Here is a 22,353-nt window from a genome sequence, read left to right on the forward strand (position 1 = left end):
TGATAAAACCAGTGAAAGAGACCCTTAGGTGAAGATTTATATCCTTTTTGAGGTGGGGAGGGATCAGAAGGTACCCCATAAGACTCTCCTCTGAGAAGTAATGAAAGTCTTCTTCTGAGTCCCATGAGCAGTCCCATTCAGACTCCTCACCATACTTTGATTGGAATGAATAAGTCTGCACCTGCATCGGCTGAATGGAACTACGTCCACACCCGGATGAGTGCTGAGGTACAGCCCTAACTTCAGACATATTAACATAATAAATGACAGTAGATAAAGACGTCAGATTAAGTCCATCCAGTCTACCCAACCAGATAAACTCATAGAGGCAGATGCAGCAACCAAACGTAAAAAAATCAATCGTTAAAGTCCCTAACGATTTTAAAATAACGAAAAATGCACCAAAAAAAAAAAGTCACACATGCTGAGATCGGTATTGAAACGTACAATGTATCAAAGAATCACAATACACATCGTTAATCGGCCCCCAAATCATGCGCAGAGCAGCCAAGCGTTATGTTAGCTGCTCTGCGCATGCCACAAACAGTCAAAACACAGTCAAATCACAAGCACATGGCTCCCAAATCAAAACAAAAATAAAAAAAAAGGGTCGGGAGGGGGCAAAGGCGCTGGTCAGGAGCGTCCTGTATGGCTGTCCTTGCCCCTCCCCCACCCGTGGTCGCCGTTCCCCCCGCCCCACTTCCCCCTGCATTCTAAATTAAAAAGCAAGAAGAAAAGCAAACGTACCTTTAGCAGCCCGGCCCCCCTCCCTTCCTCACTACTCTGTCTCCCCTCAGCTCCGCCTCCCGACATCCTCCGCCCTGTGCCCCGCCCCCTCTTGGGGTCGTCACCGCCATTCCCCTCCTCCATCGGGCCCCCCTCCCTCTTACTGGGCCCGTGCAGCGCCTCTCTCCTCTGTCTGAAGGCGCTGCACGGGCAAGAAGAAAGCTGATGCCTGCCTTCGCCCAGCTTCTGTCGTGCGTCTCTCTCCTCCTGGGCCCGCCCCTGTCTGACGTCGGTAACCTAAGCTGGGCGAAGGCAGGAATCAGCTTTCTTCTTGCCCGTGCAGCGCCTTCAGACAGAGGAGAGAGGCGCTGCACGGGCCCAGTAAGAGGGAGGGGGGCCCGATGGAGGAGGGGAATGGCGGGTGACGACCCCAAGAGGGGGCGGGGCACAGGGCGGAGGATGTTGGGAGGTGGAGCTGGGGGGAGACAGAGTAGTGAGGAAGGGAGGGGGGCCGGGGCTGCTAGAATTTTGCTTTTTCGGGGGGGGGGGGGGGGGGGGAGGGGGGGAAAGGGGGGAGCAGCGGGGGGGGGGGGCAAGGCCGTCCATACAGGACGCTCCTGATGAGCGCCCTTGCCCCCTCCCGATCCTTTTTTTATTTTTTTTATTTGATGTGTTTTCTGACGTCCTTTGGACCAATCACAGCGCTTTTAGCTCTGCTAATGCGCTGGGATTGGCTCAAAGTTTATTTTTTCACTTAATGATTTTTTCCTGGCACAGAGCTGTCCTAACGAGAGGTCCAGACCTCTCGTTAGATTTCCTGCCTTTTTCCTGCGTAAAGGCAATCGGAAAAGGTTAGTGCATGTCGTTTCAATGGGGTTTTCACACTAATTGCTCATCTCCATTCCGTTAGCTGCTGGCTTCCTCGATAAAAGCCCTTTGATGCATGCAACGGATCAAATTTTCCTCGTTGGAGGGTCATTAAAGGCTCATTTAGCTTTAGTGCATCTGCCTCATAGTATAAGGTATGATACGTATACTTGGTCAAGATTTGTCCTTGCCATTTTCAGGCTTAGACAACAGAAGTCTGCCTATCACTGGCCTTGTATAACAGTTATAGAAGCTGAGCCTGTCCAGACACGATCAGGGCACAGAACACAGAACTCTGCCCAGCACTGGATCAGGCGACCCTCAGGGGGAGGAATGCTGGCTTCAGCCTAACCCCTGGTAAGCCTTTCCTTGGCTGAGAGGTTCCCAGCTCTACCACCGGCTGTCTTTCAGGTGCTGTGGAGGACTTGCAGCTCATCTGCATATCCTTTACAGCCTTCTCCGGGGTGACTCCCAGGTCCACTCCGATCCACTCAGGGCCTCCGCTCTAGGTGCCTTTTCTCTTTACATTTTTCTCCCAGTTACTACTTATGGCTCCAGTACACGTTTTCTTCTTGGTACTGTCCCTTCCTAATCTGTTTCTCCATCTGAAACCACTGTGCACTGCAGGAACACAATGTCTACCCTCTGTATTCATCATCTCACCATCTCTTTTTTCCTCTTCCTTTTTCTCAGCTCTCAACCTTCAACATTTCCTTCCTTCCATTCATCCATCTCCTTTCTGAGTACATCTCGCCTTCGTCGCTGTCATCATACCTCTCCTACTCCGTACTCTCTTGCTCCTTCTCCTGCTCTCCGCTGGGGACATTAATCCCAATCCTGGTCCTCCACATCAGCTCTCATCCTATTTGTGCAGGTCACACCGTGATATCTCCAATGTAATTTCTATTCCTCTCCTCCCCCCTTCTTTCCTGCCTTTCTCTTGCACTCTGTGGAATGCTCGCTCTGTCTGTAACAAACTTTCCTACATCCATGACCTCTTATCTCTCGTACTCTCCATCTGCTTGCCCTAACTGAAACTTGGCTTTGCCCTGAAGACTCTGCTTCAGTCGCGGCCCTATGCCATGGAGGTTATCTTTTCTCCCATACTTCTCGCCCGGTTGGCTGCAGAGGTGGTGTGGGCTACTACTTTCACCCTCTTGTAGATTTCAACCTCTTCTTCCACCTCAGTCTACTGTATTTCTTCCTTCGAAGTCCACTCCATCCGTCTATTTGCTCCTCTACCTCTCCGAGTAGCAGTCATTTATCGACCCCCTGATAAGTCCCTTTCTTCCTTTCTCACTAACTTTGATGCCTGGTTTTCCTTCTTTCTTAAACCTTCATCTCCTTCCCTCATTCTTGGGGATTTTAACATTCATGCTAATGATCCCTCTGACTCTTATGCTTCTCAGTTTCTTGCTTTAACATCCTCTTTCAATCTTCAACTGTGCTCCACTGCCCCCACTCACCAGAATGGCCACTGTCTTGATCTATTCTCTTCTCAAACTGCTCACTCTCCAGTTTCTGTGACTCAACTCTTCCCCTCTCTGACCATCATCTGATAACTTAAACACCCTCCTCCCCAGTCCCATCCAATCTTAACCAGTACATTTAGGAATCTTCAGGCTATTCACCCTTCTACTCTGTCCTCCAGCGTTTCAAATCTCTTCTCTACCACCATGTTATCCAAGTCTGTCAATGAGGCTGTCTCTTCCTATAACACTATTCTCTCCTATGCTCTGGATACTCTCGCTCCTCCCATTCCCCGTTCTGTAAAACATACCAAACCCCAGCCTTGGCTGACCTCTAGAATCTGCTACCTACGATCCTGTGCCCGCTCTGTCGAATGCCTTTGGCTGAAATCCTGTGCCCATGCTGACTTCATACGTTTCAAATTCTTGCTGACCTCCTTCCAGTGTGCTCTTTTACTTCCCAAACAGGACTATTACATCCAGTTGACAAATTCTCTTGGCTCACACCGTCGATGTCTCTTTGCAACACTGAACTCTCTCCTCAAAGTGCCTTCACCTCCAACTCCCCTTTCACTTTCCCCCCAGACTCTGGCTTTCATGATAAGGTTCACAAGATTAAACTTGAATTCTCAACCAGGTCACTCCACCTCTCCTTCCCTTAGTCCATTCTCTCACCCTCCAACCCCTGCCTCCTTTCTGAAATCACTGAAGAGGACACTACACATCTTATTTCCTCCTCAAAACTAACTACCTGTTCCTCTGATCCTATTCCCACCCATCTACTTAACACTATCTCTCCTACTGTCATCCCTTTTATCTGTCATATCCTCAATCTTTCACTTTCCACTGCGACTGTTCCTGATGCCTTCAAACATGCCCTTGTCACACCACTTCTTAAAAAACCTTCATTGGACCCTACCTGTCCTTCCAACTATCGTCCCATCGCCCTCCTCCCTTTCCTATCCAAGATACTGGAACGTGCTGTTCACCGCCGTTGCCTTGACTTTCTTTCATCTCAAGCTATTCTTGATCCACTTCAATCTGGCTTTCGCCCCTTCATTCAACTGAAACAGTGCTTGCTAAGTCTCCAATGATCTGTTCATGGCCAGATCCAAAGGTCTCTATTCAATCCTCATCCTTCTTGATCTATCTGCTGCTTTTGACACTGTTGATCACAGCCTACTCCTTGATACGCTGTCCTCACTTGGATTTCAGGGCTCTGTTTTTTCCTGCTTTTCTTCTTCTCTCTCCCAGCGTACCTTTAGTGTATACTCTAGTGGATCCTCCTCTACTTCTATGCCACTGTCAGTTGGTGTACCTCAGGGATCTGTCCTGGGACCTCTTCTTTTCTCCATCTATACTTCTTCCCTTGGTACTCTGATCTCATCCCATGGTTTTCAGTATCATCTTTACGCTGATGACTCCCAGATCTACCTTTCCACACCAGAAATCTCAGCCGAAATCCAGGCCAAAGTATCAGCCTGCCTGTCTGACATTGCTGCCTGGATGTCTCAGTGCCATCTGAAACTAAACATGACCAAGACTGACCTTCTCATCTTTCCCCCCTAAACCAACCTCTCCTCCTCCCCCATTCTCTATTTCTGTGGATAACACTCTCATCCTGCCCGTCTCAGCTCGTAACCTTGGGGTCATCTTCGACTCCTCCCTCTCCTTCTCTGCACATATTCAGCAGACTGCTAAAACCTGTCGTTTCTTTCTCTATCACCAAAATTCGCCCTTTCCTTTCTGAGCACACTACCAGAACCCTCATCCACACTCATCACCTCTCGCTTAGACTATTGCAACTTGCTTCTCACAGGTCTTCCACTTAGCCATCTCTCTCCTCTTCAATCTGTTCAAAATTCTGCTGCACGACTAATATTCCGCCAGTGTCGTTATGCTCATATTAGCCCTCTCCTCAAGTCACTTCACTGGCTTCCTATCCATTTCCGCATACTGTTCAAACTCCTCTTATTGACCTATAAGTGCATTCACTCTGCAGCTCCTCGGTACCTCTCCACTCTCATCTCTCCCTACATTCCTCCCCGGGAACTCTGTTCACTGGGTAAATCTTTCTTATCTGTACTCTTCTCCTCCACTGCTAACTCCAGACTCTGTTCCTTTTATCTTGCTGCACCATAAGCCTGGAATAGACTTCCTGAGCCTGTACGTCAAGCTCCATCTCTGGCCGTTTTCAAATCTAAGCTAAAAGCCCACCTTTTTGATGCTGCTTTTAACTCCTAACCCTTATTCACTTGTTCAGAACCCTTATTTTATCATCCTCACTTTAATATTCCCTTATCTCTTGTTTGTTCTGTTTGTCTGTCCTAATTAGATTGTAAGCTCTATCAAGCAGGGAATGTCTCTTCATGTTCAAGTGTACAGCGCTGCGTACATCTAGTAGCGTTAAAGAAATGATAAGTAGTAGTAGTAACTTCCCAATTACTGGTGTTGCCATCTAATCACCGATAAGCTGGTTTGGTTCCTCGCCTTCTATACAGAAATCCTTTGTGTTTAACCCATGCATTTTTTAAAATCTGTAACTGTTTTCATCTCTACCATCTCCTGTGGGAGGGCATTCGATGTTATTTACCACCCTCTATGTGAAAAAGTACTTCCTGACATTATTCCTGAGCACCCCCCCAATTCTTGTTCTCCATATATACCACCTTCCCAGCTATGGAAAAGGTTTGTTTGTAGATAAATACCTTTCAAATATTTGAATGTCTGCATTATATCACCTGTCTTTCCTTTCCTCTAGGGTATACATGTTTATAGGTCCTCAAATCTCTCCTCATACATCTTGTGATGCAAACCCCATAACATTTTGGTCGCTTTTCTCTAAACCACTTCAAGTCTTTTTACATCCTTAGCAAAATACAGCCTCCAAAACTGAACACAATAGAAGTGGAGCCCCACCAATGACTTGCACAAGGGCATCAGCACCTCCTTTCTTCTGCTGGTTATACCCCTCTCTATGCAGCCTGGCATCATTCTTTCTGGCCATGGCCACTGCCTTGTCGCATTGTTTTGTCACCTTGAAATCCTCGGACACCATCACCCCAAAGTCTCTCTCCTCCTATCTGGTACATCTCCTCTGGATTTCTGCACCCCAAGTGCATCACTCTGCACTTCTTGAAATTAATTTTTTTACTGTCAGACTTTTAACCATTCTTCTAATCTCATGATTTCTACTCCCTCCGGGGTATCCATTCTATTGGCTATCTTCGTATCATCCGCAGAAAGGCAAACATTTTCCTCCAACCCTTCAGCAATGTCTCTCACAAATATATTAAGCAGAATCAGTCCCAATATCAACCCCTGATGCATTCCATTACTCACCTTCCTTTCCTATGAGCAGATTCCATTTACCACCACCTTCTGCCTCCTGTCAATCAACCAGTTTCCAACCTAGTTCACCACTTTGGGTCCTAAGCTCAGCCCTCTCAGCTTATTCAGAAGTCTTCCGTGAGGAACCATATCAAAGGCTTTGCTTAAATCCAAATAGATTACATCTAGCACACATCCTTCATCCAATTCTTTGGTCACTCAGTCAAAGAAATCAATCACTTTCGTTTGGCAGACTCTGGGGAAGCTTCCTCCCCCAACACCAACAGCTGTAGTGCATGTGTCGATGTCGACACCCTTCAAGGTAACGGCGTTGAGAATCTCTCCTCAGGCATGGATGGAGATTCAGGAAGAATCTGGGGCTGATCCGCAGTTGGCACAAGTGCCCTCGATGGCTGAGTGGATTGTAACTGCAGCATCTGTGCCAGCTCTTCCCTGAGCATTGCTTGGAATATCGAAGAGAAACATCAGCAAAGGTGGGGGAGCTGAGAGGCAGCCTGAGAAGGCAACAGTGCCAAATTGGAAGCGGAGAACTGGCTGCCCAGAGTTGGGCACTGGCACCTCTTCCAAAGATGGGAAGAGCTTCTCCCAGTGCCGGCGCTTCTCAGGTACTGGTGATGCCAATGCCCCGGAGCTCCCAACACCGTGCTTCAATGAGGACTGATGCTTATGTTTCTTGGGTTCCCCCAATGCACAGCACCATGATCCTTTGGTGCCAATGAGAACAACATTGAATCCATATATGCCTTGGTGTTGGGTCCGATGCGGACCAGTCCTGGGGGCCTACCTTCAGCACCTGATGTCAAGAGAGATGGAGACCTTCTCGATGCCGGTGCACTCCCAGTGGTAGACGAAGTCTTAGCAGCTATCAAGGTTGATGTTTCCAGTGCCGATGTATCGGCCCTTGAGGAGCCAAAAAGTCTCTCCTGTTGAACCTGCCATGCCCTTTTTGTGCTCAGCTGCATTTGCAAACAGAGAGCAAAGATTAAGCTCATGGTCAGACCCAAAGTACCAGATGCACAAATTGTGCGGGTCTGTCACGGAAATTACATTGGGCAAACCTCTTGAAGTCACTGGGGATCTTCTTGGACATTGAGAAAAGAATCACGGCCAAATTGTGAACAGTAAAAAGGGAAGCATTCAAACTGAGGTCAGTGCTCTGGCCTAAAAGGACCTAGCAACCCACAAAAAAGAAAGGAAGCTTTAAGAGCCAAAAACACAACAAAAAATAAAAGAGAAAAGAATGAAATTAGGAGTAAGGAAAAAAATAATCTAAAGGGACAAAAAATACTTGCATGGGAAGGCACTATCGATTAGTGAAAATCTCTTACTGAAAGGAGAACGTGATGACGTGTCCTCTCTGCTCTACGGAAAATGAACATTGGACCCGTGGCTGTTCATCAGACAGAAAAACACCAGTGCATGTGCGGTGGGATGCTGCTAGAAAGTTCTATAATAATCTCGCTAGTCAGCGTCCACACCTGGCTCCATCGGATGACATCACTCATCTGTGAATACAACTGGTTTGCTGATCCTCAGAGAAATGATTTTATCCTCTTTATAGCATGTTTTATACTCATCACAATAGGTTACCCTTTGAAAATTATGACTTCATATCCACTAAACAGCTCTGCAATGGTTCAAAATCATCCATGACTAGTAAAAAAGGCCCGTTTCTGACAGAAATGAAACGGGCGCTAACAAGGTTTTCCTCGGAGTGTGTATGCTTGAGAGAGTGTGTGTGAGAGATGGAGTGTGTGTGTCAGAGAGAGAATGAGAGAGACAGAGTGCGTATGTGTTTGTGTGAGAGAGTGTGTGAGAGACGGAGTGTTTGTGTGTGTGAGACTGTGTGTGTGTGACAGAGAGATAGAGTGTGATAGACAGAGAGTGTGTCAGAGAGAGTGTACGTGAGAGACAGTGAGTGAGTGTGTGCCCCCACCTCTCGCAGGTGCCCCCACCTCTCGCAGGTCCCCCACACCTCTCTGTTCTCAGGACCCCCTCCCCACCTCCCTCTCCCCTGCCCACCCCCAGCCATCCATGTCCAGCAACCCTCCTCTCCCCCTGGCCCCCTGCAGCCATCCATGTCCAGTGACCGTGACCCTCCACTCCCCCTGCACCCCTCCAGCCACTCATGTCCAGCGACCCTCCCCTCCTCCTCCTCCCCCCACCCCCCCGTGCATCAAACCCCCTCGCCACCTGCAGCTGCCACTGGTAACGCTGTCTGGCTGCTGCTGCTTCTCCTGTTGAGCAGCAGCGGCCACTACAAAAAGAAAAAAAGCCATAAACATTTTTAAACCTGAAACGCAGCACCGTAGACAGCCATCAGGCATTGGCTGTCGGCTCTGCAGCAGCTCCTCCTCTTGCCTCTCACGTCGCTGCGCTCCTCTGGGGTCTTACTCCAGGGGCAGTGACATAGAGGCGAGAGGAGGAGCAGCAGCGGCATTACCAGTGGCAGCTGCGGGTGGCGAGGGGGTTGATATGCTTCCGGGGAGGGGGGGGGGGTTTGATGTGCCGGGGGGGGGGGCTTGGGTGATGCTTCGAGGGGGTGTTTTCAGCAGCGCACTCACAGCTGATTCCCAGGCAGGGGGAGGAGTAGGGAAATACGCGGAGCAAGTTGCTCCGCGTGTTTCCCTACTCCTCCCCCTGCCTGGGAATCAGCTGTGACGTCAGCCTGGCTACGGAGCCTAGCTCAGCAACTCCAGGAGCCACAGTCACAGGCAGCTACTTTAGAACGTTGTTGGTGAGAATTATTATATAGGAAATGGGCATGTGGTCTGAGAATACTTGCTGGATACTTCTCTTATACTGTGCTGTAAAATATCTACTAATCGTCATTTGTTGACTTGTAACAGATGGAGGCCGAGATCTGGAACAAAATTTGAAATCATCTTAGGTTCCATAGATCTAATGCTTAATTGGGCAGCTGTCTCTTGTTCTCTATGACCCAAGTACTACAGCAAGACAGAAAATGTGAATCGAGGAAAAAAAAGAGAGGCGGCAAAAGATGGTATGAATAAGTGGGCAGGGAAGGGTGCCACGCATGGAAAAGAAACCAGACATTTGAACTGAGACTGCATAATATATTATAATCCACCTAGATTTTTACAAGGTGCATATTATGAATTTAAATAAATACTGAAAAGGGTGGGGAGAGGAGAAACAAGTGGTATGAACAGGGTCAGGAGGAGGGGGAGAAGAAATGGATGGAGTGAGAAAAGGGAGAGCAGACATCAGTTCTATGGGTGCTCGAGCATCCTCAACATTGAGGAACACTCTTTTCTCTCTCCTCCTGACCTTTCCCTTTTGGATTTCCAATTGCTCTCTCGCTTGCTGCGGATCAGAGCCATCAATAGAATACAACCTAAAGAAGAGTCTATAGCAGAAGTGTGGGAAGAAACAGAAGTGGTAAGTTCATCTTTTCTTTCTGAAATAAATCATTATTCATTTAGATTTCCCAATAGCATAAACTCAAAATCAAGTGTGGCAAAAGAAACGCGCATACTTAGCACCTTGCAAACAAAACATCAACAATATCAGTTACAAGCAAAGCCAATAATTTCTGGTACATAAGCTTAACAGGCTAAAGGGTGATTTCAGTACAAACTTCTGTTAGAGAGAAAAAAAAAATCAAAAGTCTTACTTGGATCCATCAAACACAATGGATTTGACTTGACCACACTGTCTAAACAGTGACTGGATCTGTTTATGATATAGGAATCCATAGGGAGGAATGTTTTTCAGCTGTTAAAAAAAAAAAAGCAAGGTAATTAAGATCAGTGAATAAAGTTAAGTTTCAATGGAATAATAGAACATACTATTAACAGCATGTTATCAATTATCATACCTGCTGATACTCTCACATGCCCAGAGCAAGGTTTATGCAGTGTCTCTCAGAGAAAACAGCATCTCTTGTTTACAGTAGAGTCCAATGACAGACAGCTGACAGCCCAGCCCTTAGGCCACATGCAACCCTCAGGCTACTTCTGTACAACTTGCCAACTGGACCACAGTAGGGAAAAACGTGATGAGCATGTAATGGTGCATTTCAAAGAGTATTTTCGAAGGCTTACTGGTTTAATTCATTCAACTCGGGAAAAAGTTTGAGATCAAGAACTGCAATGTCCAAATGGATGACGACCAGTCACACACACTGAATTTGTTGACATGGCTATGAAGAAATTGGAATGAACCACAATGTTTTGTATGTTCTGCCTCTAGAAAAGCCAATACAAGGGCCAGACTTAAAAACTGAATGACGTTCCAAAATGTGCCAATAGTGATACAAAATTTGAGCTTTCTTCCTAACACACATTTATTTGTTGTCTAGGCTATTCCTGGAGCAATCAATTCTGACTAGAATATAATATTTTTAAATGTGATATGTTTGCAGGCCAAACTACAAAAATTGTTGTTTTGTGTGTCTTTTTTTGTCATGTGCTACGAGAGTGAGGATGCTGTGCAGCTCAAGGGGGACAGAAGACTTCTCAACTGGTAAGTTGAATACTGTCAGCAATACTTAGGTCCCTGTTTACTAAGACGTGCTAGAGGCACGCTAGTGTGTTTAGCGCATGCTAACCATGTAGATGCCCATAATATTCCTATGGGCGTTTACATGGTTAGCATGCAAAAAAACACTAGCACACCTTAACACGGCCCTTAGGGATAATATGTGGGTATAACCTAAGACTCCATCATGCTTGCCTGCTTATATGGTTGACATGATGGAGACCTGACAACCAGCACTTAAGCAAGTGACTGGGGACCACAGAGAGTGGTGGGTGCAGCTCTGGCCACCTTGTTGGGCAGACTGGATGGACTGTGCGGGTCTTTATCTGCCATCATTTACTATGTCTTGCTTTATAGACTATTATATACGTTAGTTTTGTCCTCCACCCAGAATTGTAGATGGAAGTGGATTATAAATGGTCTTAATAAATAAATATAAGGCTCTAGTGCAGGGGTTCTCAATCCAGTCATGTTTACAGGATACCCACAATGAATATGCATGAGCTAAATTTGCAAGTGCTGCCTCTTGAAAACCAGAGGGGCATGGTGTGTTCTGAGCACTGGGTTGAGAATCCCTGTTCTAGTGTAAGCAGACCAAACAGAAGAATCTCTGAGACAGAAGACAAGCCTGCAATTTATATTCACCAACAGATTAACAAACACTACCTAGTTGTAAAAACTGTCCCATAATAAGTGTAGCCCCCTAATCTCTTATTTGTTCTGTTTGTCTACCTTGAGCAGACAAGAAGAGAGAGCAATTCTAGATCTAGTCCTTAGTACAGTGCATGATCTGGTGAAGGTAATGGTGCTGGTGCCACTAGATAACAGTGATCACAACACAATCAGATTTGATATACTCTCTGGAGTTAGTACACCCAGGAAATCCGATACATTAGCATTAAAAAAAAAAAAAAAACTTAAGAGAAGCATCTGCAAAGGTCAAAAATGTACATCAAGCATGGATGCTATTCAAAAATAACATACTGGAAGCTCAGACCAGATATATTCCATGTATTAAAAAAGGAGGAAGAGGGATTGGGATGTAGGGGCCACCTTAAAGAGTATCCCATCCCTAACAGCGGATGAACGATTACGGGAATGTGGATACCGGGGAATCATGAGGGCGTATATGACTGGTCAGCAACTTGCACATTTGGATGTTAGACTCACTGGTAGATGTATTAAATGCAACCAGGCGCCCCACACTTTATATCACGCTTTTTGGGGGTGCTCTAAGCTTAAAAACTACTGGGGAATGATCCAGAGATATATGGATTTTACTTTAGGAGGTACATCAGGGGGCACTTGGGATCATTACATTCTAGACACGCAAGCTGCTTTTAGAACACGAGATAAAAGGTCCCGGATGTGGTGCCGTAAACTCTGCCTAGTGGCTAAGAAAACCATACTACAAAGCTGGGTTTCTCCGGAACCGCCAGCCTACTGGCACTGGAGGAACCAAGTGCATTTACTGGCATCCTGGGAGGCTCGGGATGCGCGGGGATCCCCCAAGAGGAAAAAGGTCTTTTTACAGATCTGGAATAGATACATACATAACCTTAGCCCGCATGGGCGCAGCATGCTCCTGAATCTCCTATGATCAGCCCTGGGGTTGACGCTGGAGCTTCAGTAACTCTTCTGAATAAACTTTTAATGTAACTTTCTGAAGGCAACAAAAAGGGGAACTGGGGGGGGGGGGGGGAGGTATAGTAGCTGCCTGATATTCATTTTCTCACTGTTGAAAATGCTGGTATACCTTTAGGATACTTATTATATGGTGTTGAATCCTGTTTTGCCTTGTTTAGTAGCAACTTTAAATAATATATCAAATAAGGAAAAGGGGGGGAGGGAGAAGGGGGGAGAAAATAAATAAAATAAGTTGGTGACAGACTCTGTCGGTTAATTCTGCTGTGACTGTTTGTTGACGTTATGTTTAAGCCAAATGTTGTTTGTATTCTTGATGCATTGTCGTCAATAAAAAAATGTTGAAACATAAAAAAGGAGGAAGGTTGGCCAAATGATAGCTGGCATGGTTAAAAAGTGAGGTAAAGAAAGCTATTAGAGCTAAACGAAAATCCTTCAGAAAATGGAAGAAGGATCCAACTGAAAATAATAGGAAAGAGCATAAGCAATGGCATGTGAAATACAAAACGCTAATAGGGAAAGCACAAAGAGACTTTGAAAAGAAGTTTGTGTTGGAGGCAAACAAACATACACAGTAAAAACTTTTGTTTTTAGATATATTAGAAGCAAGAAGCCAGTAAATTAATCAGTTGGACTGCCAGATGGCCAAGGAGTAAAAGGAGCACTCAGAGTAGAGGAGAGATTAAATTTATTTATTGCATTTGTATCCCACATTACCCCACCTATTTGCAGGCTCAATGTGGCTTACATAGATTTGTTATCATTGTCATTTCAGGATATCAGATACATTTAGTAATGTGTAGCGATCAAAGAAGGGAAGAGAGAAGAAGGAAGAGAGTGATTAGGGTAATTATAGGAGGTGGACGTTCATAATTGAGTGGGTTGGTAAGGTGACTTAGGCCCAGATGCATCAACCATACGTAAAAAATTCTAAAACGTTAAACTCCTTAACGAATTTGAAAAAAACGAAGCATGCACCAAAAAAACAAGTCGCACATGTTCGGTGCAGTACTGAAAAGTACAATGTATCAAATGAATTCTTTGCTTCGGTTTTCATCGAGGAAGATGCGGGATACCAGTGCCAGAAATGGCATTCAATGCTGATGAGTCAGAGAAACCTTGCTGTTTTCAAGTTTACCTCATTTATTGTATTTGTTTATATTTGGTTTATATTTACTATTTTTACTACTGTAAGTTCTATGTTAAACTGTACCTGCTGTACATCGCCTTGGGTGAATCTCTTCATAAAGGCGGTTAATAAATCCCAATAAACAAACAAAATAAATCTCTGGAAACTGAAAGATGTAATGGGGTAATTTAACAACCTGAAGAGTAGCAAATCACCTTGGCTAGATGGTATACATTCCAGAGTACTGATAGAATATTGTTAGTAATATGTAATTTACAGGGCCGGCTTAACCATTGGACCAGGTGAAGCTCTGGCCCAGGGCAATTAAGGGTACCAAAATAACCAGTCACTGACCTCATCTAGTTTGCAAGTTTATACTTTCTTTCTTCTCCCTCCCTCTAGTTTGGCCAGCAGATGGTGCATGTTTATGCTTAAAGCTGTTACAGAGGACTGACTTCTCTTTCTTTCATTTGGCACACAGGTAATAGGAAGTGCCTGTAGTGATGTAACCAGTTTTTATTTGAAACTTGACTATTATGGGCTCTGATTGCTCTGGAGTTTTCAAATTGCCCCGCAGATATTGGCTGTTGCTTCAGTTTCAGCTTGGGAGAGAGAGAGAGAGAGAGAGATCTCTTTTTGCTGAAGCTCTGTGAACAAATATATGCCCTGATCTCCCCAGGTAATTTTTAGGAAGTATGTGTCACGCTGATGAGGAAAAGTGAGCCCTTGGGCCACTGCCGAGGAGCGGCAGCGGCAGGTAAATTCTGCTTTATGACACCCTAACGAGACTCTTCCACGAGAACCTATCTTACCACAACATCATTTTGTATTTGTTCACACCGGAGTCTATGAACGCCTCTCTGGTACTATGTAAGCCACATTGAGCCTGCAAATAGGTGGGAAAATGTGGGATACAAATGCAACAACTAATATCACCCAAACAGGAGGCAAAGCAGACCACAGACAGACAGGCACAGGCCAGATTGAAGCAGCTGGACTGGAACAGAAGCACTATGCAGAAGCAGGAGAATAGTCCATGAATCAAGCAGAGTCTTACCGGCAGGCAGCAAAGCAGAAGGGAAACCAGGGACCCAACAGAGTCTATAGGCTGGCGGCAATCAGTAGTAAACCAGGAATCAAGCAGGGACTTGGGCAGGCAGCAGACAGTAGAATAAACCAGGAAACCAGCAGAGTCTTGGGCAGGCAGCAGACAGTAGAATAAACCAGGAAACCAGCAGGGTCAAAGGCAGGCAGCAAAGCAGAATAAACCAGGAAACCAGCAGAGTCAAAGACAGGCAAAGCAAGCTTTCAGGGCAGGAACCGCAACAGACCAACAAGGACAAGAACACAACTGAAGACCTCTGTTGCCAAGGCAAAGTAGAAAGTTTCCAGGTGGTTAATACAAGGGAGTTCACCAGGTAAGGGTGCTGCTTAGTTCCAAAAATCCCAACACCCTGGAAGGCTGGAAAATCCGGACCGGACCGGACCGGCATGACTACTGGAACATGGGAAACACCAGACAGTCCATCACAGCCACCAGGTCTAACCACTAGGTGGCGAGATGCATGACAGCCTGAAACATAGGCACAATCATGACAGTATGCAAGTGTTTAGTTAGTGTTGTGATTGATCCTTATCTCAGTTACCTGTTATTGTTTGACAATTGCACTATTTTGTTCCTCTGTTCAATATCAAGAGAATAAACATAATTGTCTTTTCCTCCTTTTTCAGAAATTTAACTACAACATTGTAGATTACTGTGTTAAGCACATCTTTCATTCAATAAGGTTTTAATCAGATTTCTAGGATATCCATAATGAATACAAATAGGACAAAATTGCACACACTGCTTCCACTGTATGCAGATCTCTCTCATGCATAGTGGATATCCTGAAACCCTAAGTGGCTGGATGTGTCCTGAGGTCTGAGTTGAAAACCCCTGCTCTATTTATTACTCTCTCAACACACATTCAAATAGTTATGCTGATAATGCCTCCTGAATCTGGAAAAAAAGCATTTGCATTTCCTTCTGTACTATGCAGAGCATGATATTGAGAATTGCACATTTCCCAAACATCAGCATGGAAATCAAAGACTTCCCACAAAAAGATGTACAGAAGTCACTCTATATAACTGAGGGAAAATATATTGTATATTGCTACTATACCACAACTGTAATCTGGCCAGAAACAAAGACACAGAGCAGAACCAAGAATTGGAAAGGAAACAGCGGGTGTTTAATACTACACTGCCCTCAGTATATGCTGCAATTTTGTGTTTACTATTTTTAGCAACATACACATAGGGGACAAGTCTATAAAGTGGAGTGCCAAAGGTGCCATTAAATGACAGGCACCTATGTACATTAGCCACTATTCTATAAGGCAGCTCCTAACTGCAAGGGGGTGTACACATAGGCAGAGCATGAGAGGCCATGGGCATGTCTCCCAGGTACGCATATAGAGCCAAATTCTATAAATGGGAGTCTTAAAAATTGTTGCTGAAAAACCACACGGTTAGTGTGATTCTATAAAGTACATATAGAATATATGTACGTGCCATTCCTATGACTAAAATTTAGGTGACACTTAGGCCACATAAAACCAGGCCTAAATATCTGAACCCGATTGGGTATATTTCATAATAGTGTGCATAGTTTTTTGAAACGCCCACAACTCGTCCATTCCACTCCCTCTTTTTGGCTGTGAGCATTAGAATTTATGCACCCCGCATTATAGAATGCACCTAGGCTGTGAGCATAAATTCTAATTAAAGCCAATTAGTGCCGCCAATTGGTTAAGTACCAATTAATACTGACTGGCTTGTTAATCAAGTTGTGAGCACAATTTGGCCATGTGGCTGAATTAGCGTGCACAACTTATATGGGGGATAATTTATAGAATATTATAAATTGTGTTTGTCACTTGGCACACCAAAGAGTGCCAACTTACACCTGCCACTGACATGGCATAAGAGGGCATGCCTAAACATGGGCACACCAATGCTGACTTACACCAGTATTCCATAACCAAATGTTGACACTAAGGTGCTGTTACAAAATTGGTGCTAAGTGCACAGCATTGGTGTGTCTAGGCCAGGGGTTCTCAACCCAGTCCTCGGGACACACCAGATCAGCCTGGTTTTCATGATAGCCACAATGAATATGCATGAGATAAATTTGCATACATGGCCTCAATTGTATGCAAATTGGTCTCATGCTTATTCATTGTGAATATGATGAAAATCAGATTGTCTAGGTGTGTCCCTAGGACTGGGTTGAGAACCCCTGGCCTAGACCGAAGTGCCAATTCACAGAACTGTCACCATAATCATCCTATTTTTTTTAAAGATCACTTTGTTGGCAATTTTCAGAAAACCATTTTCTAGCTAAATACCGATTTGGAAACCTGCCCATTCCTTCTCCAGATAAAAATGTGTGTAGAGGAGGCGAAAAGGTGCATATTTTTACCCAAAAAGTGGGTGGACTTGGGCCACAGTTAGCTCAAAGGAGAAAAACAATGCAAGTTGATCTGAAAGGAAAGAAAACCTTCATAAAAACCAGGCCAGATCTCTGTGGGTGGTTTTCCTTAGGAAATTGTTTTGCAAAGGAAAGAAAGCTTAAAAGTGTAGCTGCAGGATTTAACAATAAACTTCTGAATACACTCAGCAAAGTTTCCTATGCTGTCTCAGAAGAGAACAGGGATCATTCTCTGGACGAATGGCCTGGAATGAAGGTCTGCCACTTTTTGGGCTCCAAAACAGCAGGGAACGTTCTGGTCCATGCCCTCTGGTCAGGCAATCTACAGGGAAGATCCTGAGCCTGGGGGCAGAGCAGAGAACAGTCACTCATCTCCTGTTGCTCCTGTACCATACCTCCCAAAATACTCCACTCCCTTTTTGTCTACAAGGTTTCATAGCCATCAGCATCTCTAACTAAGTCACACAAGTATAAGACAGCCATTGGCCGCTACAGACCGTAACAGTTGTTTTGTGATCTCTTCCGCCCAGCTCTCTCACAGCCATTTCTTCATCACTTTGTCCGTAAGTAAAGTAGTTTGGGTAGAAAGCACCAGCCATTACGACCTTAACACACAAACACAGGCAATTAAAATATAATCCTAGCTGAGCATATGCATGCATTAAAGATTTTCACAATAAAAAGTTTTACAATAATAGTTTGGATTTTTTTTGAGTCATTAAATGAAAACGCTCTATACTAGCCTGCTAGCATTTGTAGACCTAAAGGGAAAGTCTTAGTTCCATACTATTAGACAGCAGCAAAACCAGGAGTGTCAAACTGCAATCCTGGAAGGCCACAGACTAGACTATGCATGAGATAATTTTGAATGCATTGACTCCATTCTACGCAAATATTAAAATGCATCAGGGATATCCTGAAAACATGACTGGTTTTGCAGCCCTCTAGCACTGCAGTTTGACACCCCTGGCTTAAACAGTCTCTTAAATGTCCACATAAAGACTAGGATTTAAAGAACCCACTCTCCCTTATGTTCATAAATACAAATAATAAATCTGATTGAAGAAACCAAACAAGGGAGGCTAAGACATAAGGAGCAGGTCAGAGTGCTCCAGTATAGATGTCTTCATATGAGATTTCCATCTCAGCAGCTCCTCAGACTAGCAAATTTCCCATAGATGAAAGAGGACACCACCACCACCAAACACAACTTTCAGGAATGAGACAGCATAAAGGGCAGGACCTGATTAGTCTTAAATGACTTCTAATATATAATTTCTTTCAAGATGAAAACTAATTATAACTTGAAAGCAGAAGCTCTTTTTATCACTTCCAGAAGTAACAACTTGTGCGGCAATGCTTTGGCTTCTTCAACAAAAGAAGTTATAATGAGAAAAACTGGCAATTGTCTGAACAGAGGCAGCTGAAAAGAACTAGGAGATAAGGAAGTTGGAATAGGGCGAAACAGAGCAGGGTTACCCTGCTTTAATACGGCACAGGGTACAAAAGTACTGACCCCAGCCCTAAGGGTGGCTAAGGAGGATAATAAGTGAACAGGAGCCACACTGCCTACTTCTTGCCTGGGGAGGGTTAGAGTGCTACTCATTGTTCCCGTCCAGTGGGGTGAGGGCCACAAGGATGCATGCTGGCCTATGAATAATGTCAACACAACACTGCATGTTAAGGGACTGTAAGAGATGAGTTCTTACCTGATAATTTGCTTTCCTTTAGTCCCTCTAGACTGGTACAGGTGTATTATGCACTCCTACCAGCAGATGGAGACTGAGAACCAATGGGCCAAACTCCTCCTGCAGGGCTTGTTTTACCATTTGGGTCAAGCTCTAGAACCACAAAATCCCTGGTGGCCTCACCAGGACCCCCACCCCCAGCAGGTGGAAACAAGGTGGGTGGGAAGGCAAGACCCCCCAAACTCCCTAAGCCCCAAAGGGGGCTGTGGAGAATCCTGCTGCTGAGAAGTAGCTGAACAAGAAAAGACAAGCTGGCCCAAAATGTCTGCCATTCCCACCAAGGCAGGTCCCAATGCCTCTGAAGAGGGAGAAGCAGCAGCTCCTGCGACCCTTCAGGGGCTGTTACTGAAGTCAGAAACAGCCCATCACAGCAGGGATAGACAGCTGGCACATACAGGCTTGCCCTGCAGCTTGAACTAACTCAGGCCTGGGGCTCTAGCATCTTTGCCAACACCCTCTGCTCTCTTAGGTGCGCTCTGTTTTTTGTTTTTGACAAGGCTATTTAAGCCTTGGGGTTTTTTTTCTTTTTTTAGCAATAGCTTTATGCCCTGCACCAGGAAATAAAGTTAAGCCAATCAAAGCCAATTAGGATATATCTATATTCTTTTCACGATGTCTGGGAGCTGCAGGGGAGCCTGGGGGGATTACAGTCAAACAGGGTGAGTGGGCAAGGAGAGGTGGGGGAATGAGGACCCATAGGACCAAGCCACAAGCTACATCCTGCTAAAGAGCACCAGGTCCGGTCCTGGGACTGGATAACCTGTGAGTGGTCCTTAGCCTCAACCAAGCTGTGCAGCCATGGTCGGGCCAGGAGCACCAGACAACACGACAGCTGAGGTACAGAAAATATTGGATTTTTCCAGGGAGCACCACCAGGTAATACTTGTGAGGTCACTGGTAAAGCTCAGCTTTTTCTCTACCTCCATCTGCTGGTAGGAGGGGATAACACCCATTTCTGCAGAATATTGTAGCTAGATGCTAAGGAATACAAATTCCATTACATAGCTTCCCACTATTCCAGAACCTGCAAGATAGTTGTGTCCATCAACCACCAGCTGGAGATAGAGACTGGAAATTGAGCTAAGACATATCTCTCTTGGCATCAAGTCCAGCACCTCAGTATTTTCTATCTTTAGTAGGTGCGTGGGCACACTTTTCAGCCTCTGGTTCCAAGTGATTTGCTCCTGGTCCACAAAAGTGCAATCCCTTACAAATCCACGACAAGGGCCACTTGTTTCGCAGAGTAGCTGCATCAGGAGGAGGAAGAACAAACTGAACAGAGTTTAGATGGTTTTGGAACAAAAAGACGACAGCAGAATCTGCAGCTAATAGAATGCAAGCATAGAATTTAAAGAACCAGACTTCAATAAAAAGCCTGCCACTTAATCAGACCATTCAAACCATCCAGTATCACAGTCCTCAATTTGTAAATCCATTTCTGCTCTCTTTGATTTAACAATTTTTTAATATCGCCACAACAAATAGACTTTTTGATGTGGTCAATGACCATACTTCTCAAATCTGCAAACATGATTATTGTCTATGCAATGACGAACCATTGGGACTTCCAATGTATCTGTGTTAATGCAATATTTGTGTTCTGTCATCCTAGTTTTACATGTTTGCAAAGTTTGTTCAATGTAGATCAAATCACAAGGGCATTGGACTTTATTGTCATGGATTTGTAAGGGATTGCACTTTTGTTTGAAGCGCCGGGAAGGGATCAATTTGGTGCACGGTGGACCCTCGGAAGCTCGTGGAAGTCATTGGACATATTGATAATACTGGAACGTAAGTGACTTTTTCATTGACTAAGTGTTTTTTGTGTTTTTGAACTTTTTTACATTTTTATTCAGTGTGTGTGAACTTTGCATTATACTTTTTTTATTTCCTTTTGAGTGTCAAACACTTTTTTTTTTTTTTTGAGCAGCTACCTTTTCTTCCATTGGGAGTTTTTTCTGGCTCCTCTTTTTCATGGTTCAGACACGGAAACCTAAGACAGGATTGGACTCCATTTAGGCATTAAGCTTGTTTGCTAAGTGTGACGAAACAGTGGGTTCCTAAGCCTGTGACCTGTATTATTTTTACAGATGACATGTATTTCTAATTGGCCAGCAGAAGGCGCTAGTTTCGTGTTTTAAAGCTGTTGCAGAAAAAGAATTTCTCTTTTCCAGTTTAAGCTTATAGGAATGCAATTTGAAGTACCATTGGCCAAATAATTTCAAAGTTGGTGCTCTGAGCTTTGATTGGCCCTGGAGTTCAAATCTAGCCAGAAAGTACTGGATTTTCCCCCGTCTCACTTCGAACAATGCTGGACTGTCTTGCAGATATTTCAAAACATTTAATTAACAATTTAATTTGCTGCAATGCAAATTATTTCCACACAAGTGGATCAGAATATAAAATATATAATATATAAGATAAGAAGGAAAAAGACCTCAAAGGTCTACCGTGCTCACCGGTCAATGCCAAGGTAAGTTTAGCACTGACACAGACTATCCTTCATCATGCCTAAAAAAAAAAACCTCCAAATTTATTTAATGTATATTTTATTTTTGTTTTTCATTTTTTCTCATTTCTTCATCATGAATCTTCTTTGTTCTCACAATTATGGAAATTTTCATTCACATCAGGTTAACCTTCAATATTTCAGCAAATGCTAAACTTTGCAATCATTGTCACTTATCTGCTAATTCCCAACAGATCCCATTTCGCATTCATACTTTATCAAAGGAAAGCGTTTCACTGTGCCTTCATTTGTCTTTGGCTCCTCTCTTGACAGACTAATGAAGGCACAGTGAAATGCATTCCTCCAGTCTTACCTGTAAAATAAAGCGCTGCTTGTAGATATACTCGTGATCCATGGCAGGCTGCTGTGTGTCAACAAACATGCCAAATTTCTGCACCCTGTTCCTCAGCTCCTGATAAAGTTCAGCCACCTACACAGTACAATAGAAAGCAAATAATAAATGTAAAGCACATTTATACTCTGCAAGTTACCCAAGGGTATAATGAGGATTACAATAAGAAAAACTAGATATTCCTAGGAAGTACAAATCCATCATAGCCCATAATGAGACATAATTCAAATCCCAAAAAAATTTCCTCAACAAATAAACCTTCAATTTTTTTCGAGGGGGGCAGCAGACTCAAGAAAAATGTCAGGATGTATTTTTTCACGGATAGAGTGATGGATACTTGGAATGCCCTCTCGAAGCAGTTGGTGGAGATGAAAACGGTAATGGAATTCAAAAAAGCGTGGGATAAACAAAGGAATCCTGTTCAGAAGAAATGGATCCTCAGAAGCTTAGCAGAGATTGGCAGCACCGGTGGCTAGGAGGCGGGGCTAGTGCTGGGCAGACTTCTATGGTCTGTGCCCTGAAAATGGCAGATACAAATCAAGGTCGGGTATACATATAAAGTAGCACATATGAGTTT

The 22,353-nt window shown here is 44.4% G+C and overlaps 1 protein-coding gene across 1 annotated transcript in view; it reads right to left on the reverse strand.

Annotated features, from left to right (window-relative positions):
* TDRD9 (tudor domain containing 9) overlaps positions 1 to 22,353 on the reverse strand; it is a 263,832-nt gene that overhangs the window by 82,477 nt on the left and 159,002 nt on the right. The window contains exons 21-23 of the mRNA XM_030214425.1: positions 21,738 to 21,854; positions 17,665 to 17,772; positions 10,051 to 10,151 (exon numbers count right to left, since the gene is read on the reverse strand). Of these exons, the coding sequence (XP_030070285.1) occupies positions 10,051 to 10,151; positions 17,665 to 17,772; positions 21,738 to 21,854 (326 nt within the window). The remainder of the gene's footprint in view (positions 1 to 10,050; positions 10,152 to 17,664; positions 17,773 to 21,737; positions 21,855 to 22,353) is intronic.

The sequence above is a fragment of the Microcaecilia unicolor genome, chromosome 9 (genome assembly GCF_901765095.1).
Source record: "Microcaecilia unicolor chromosome 9, aMicUni1.1, whole genome shotgun sequence".
Taxonomy (NCBI): domain Eukaryota; kingdom Metazoa; phylum Chordata; class Amphibia; order Gymnophiona; family Siphonopidae; genus Microcaecilia; species Microcaecilia unicolor.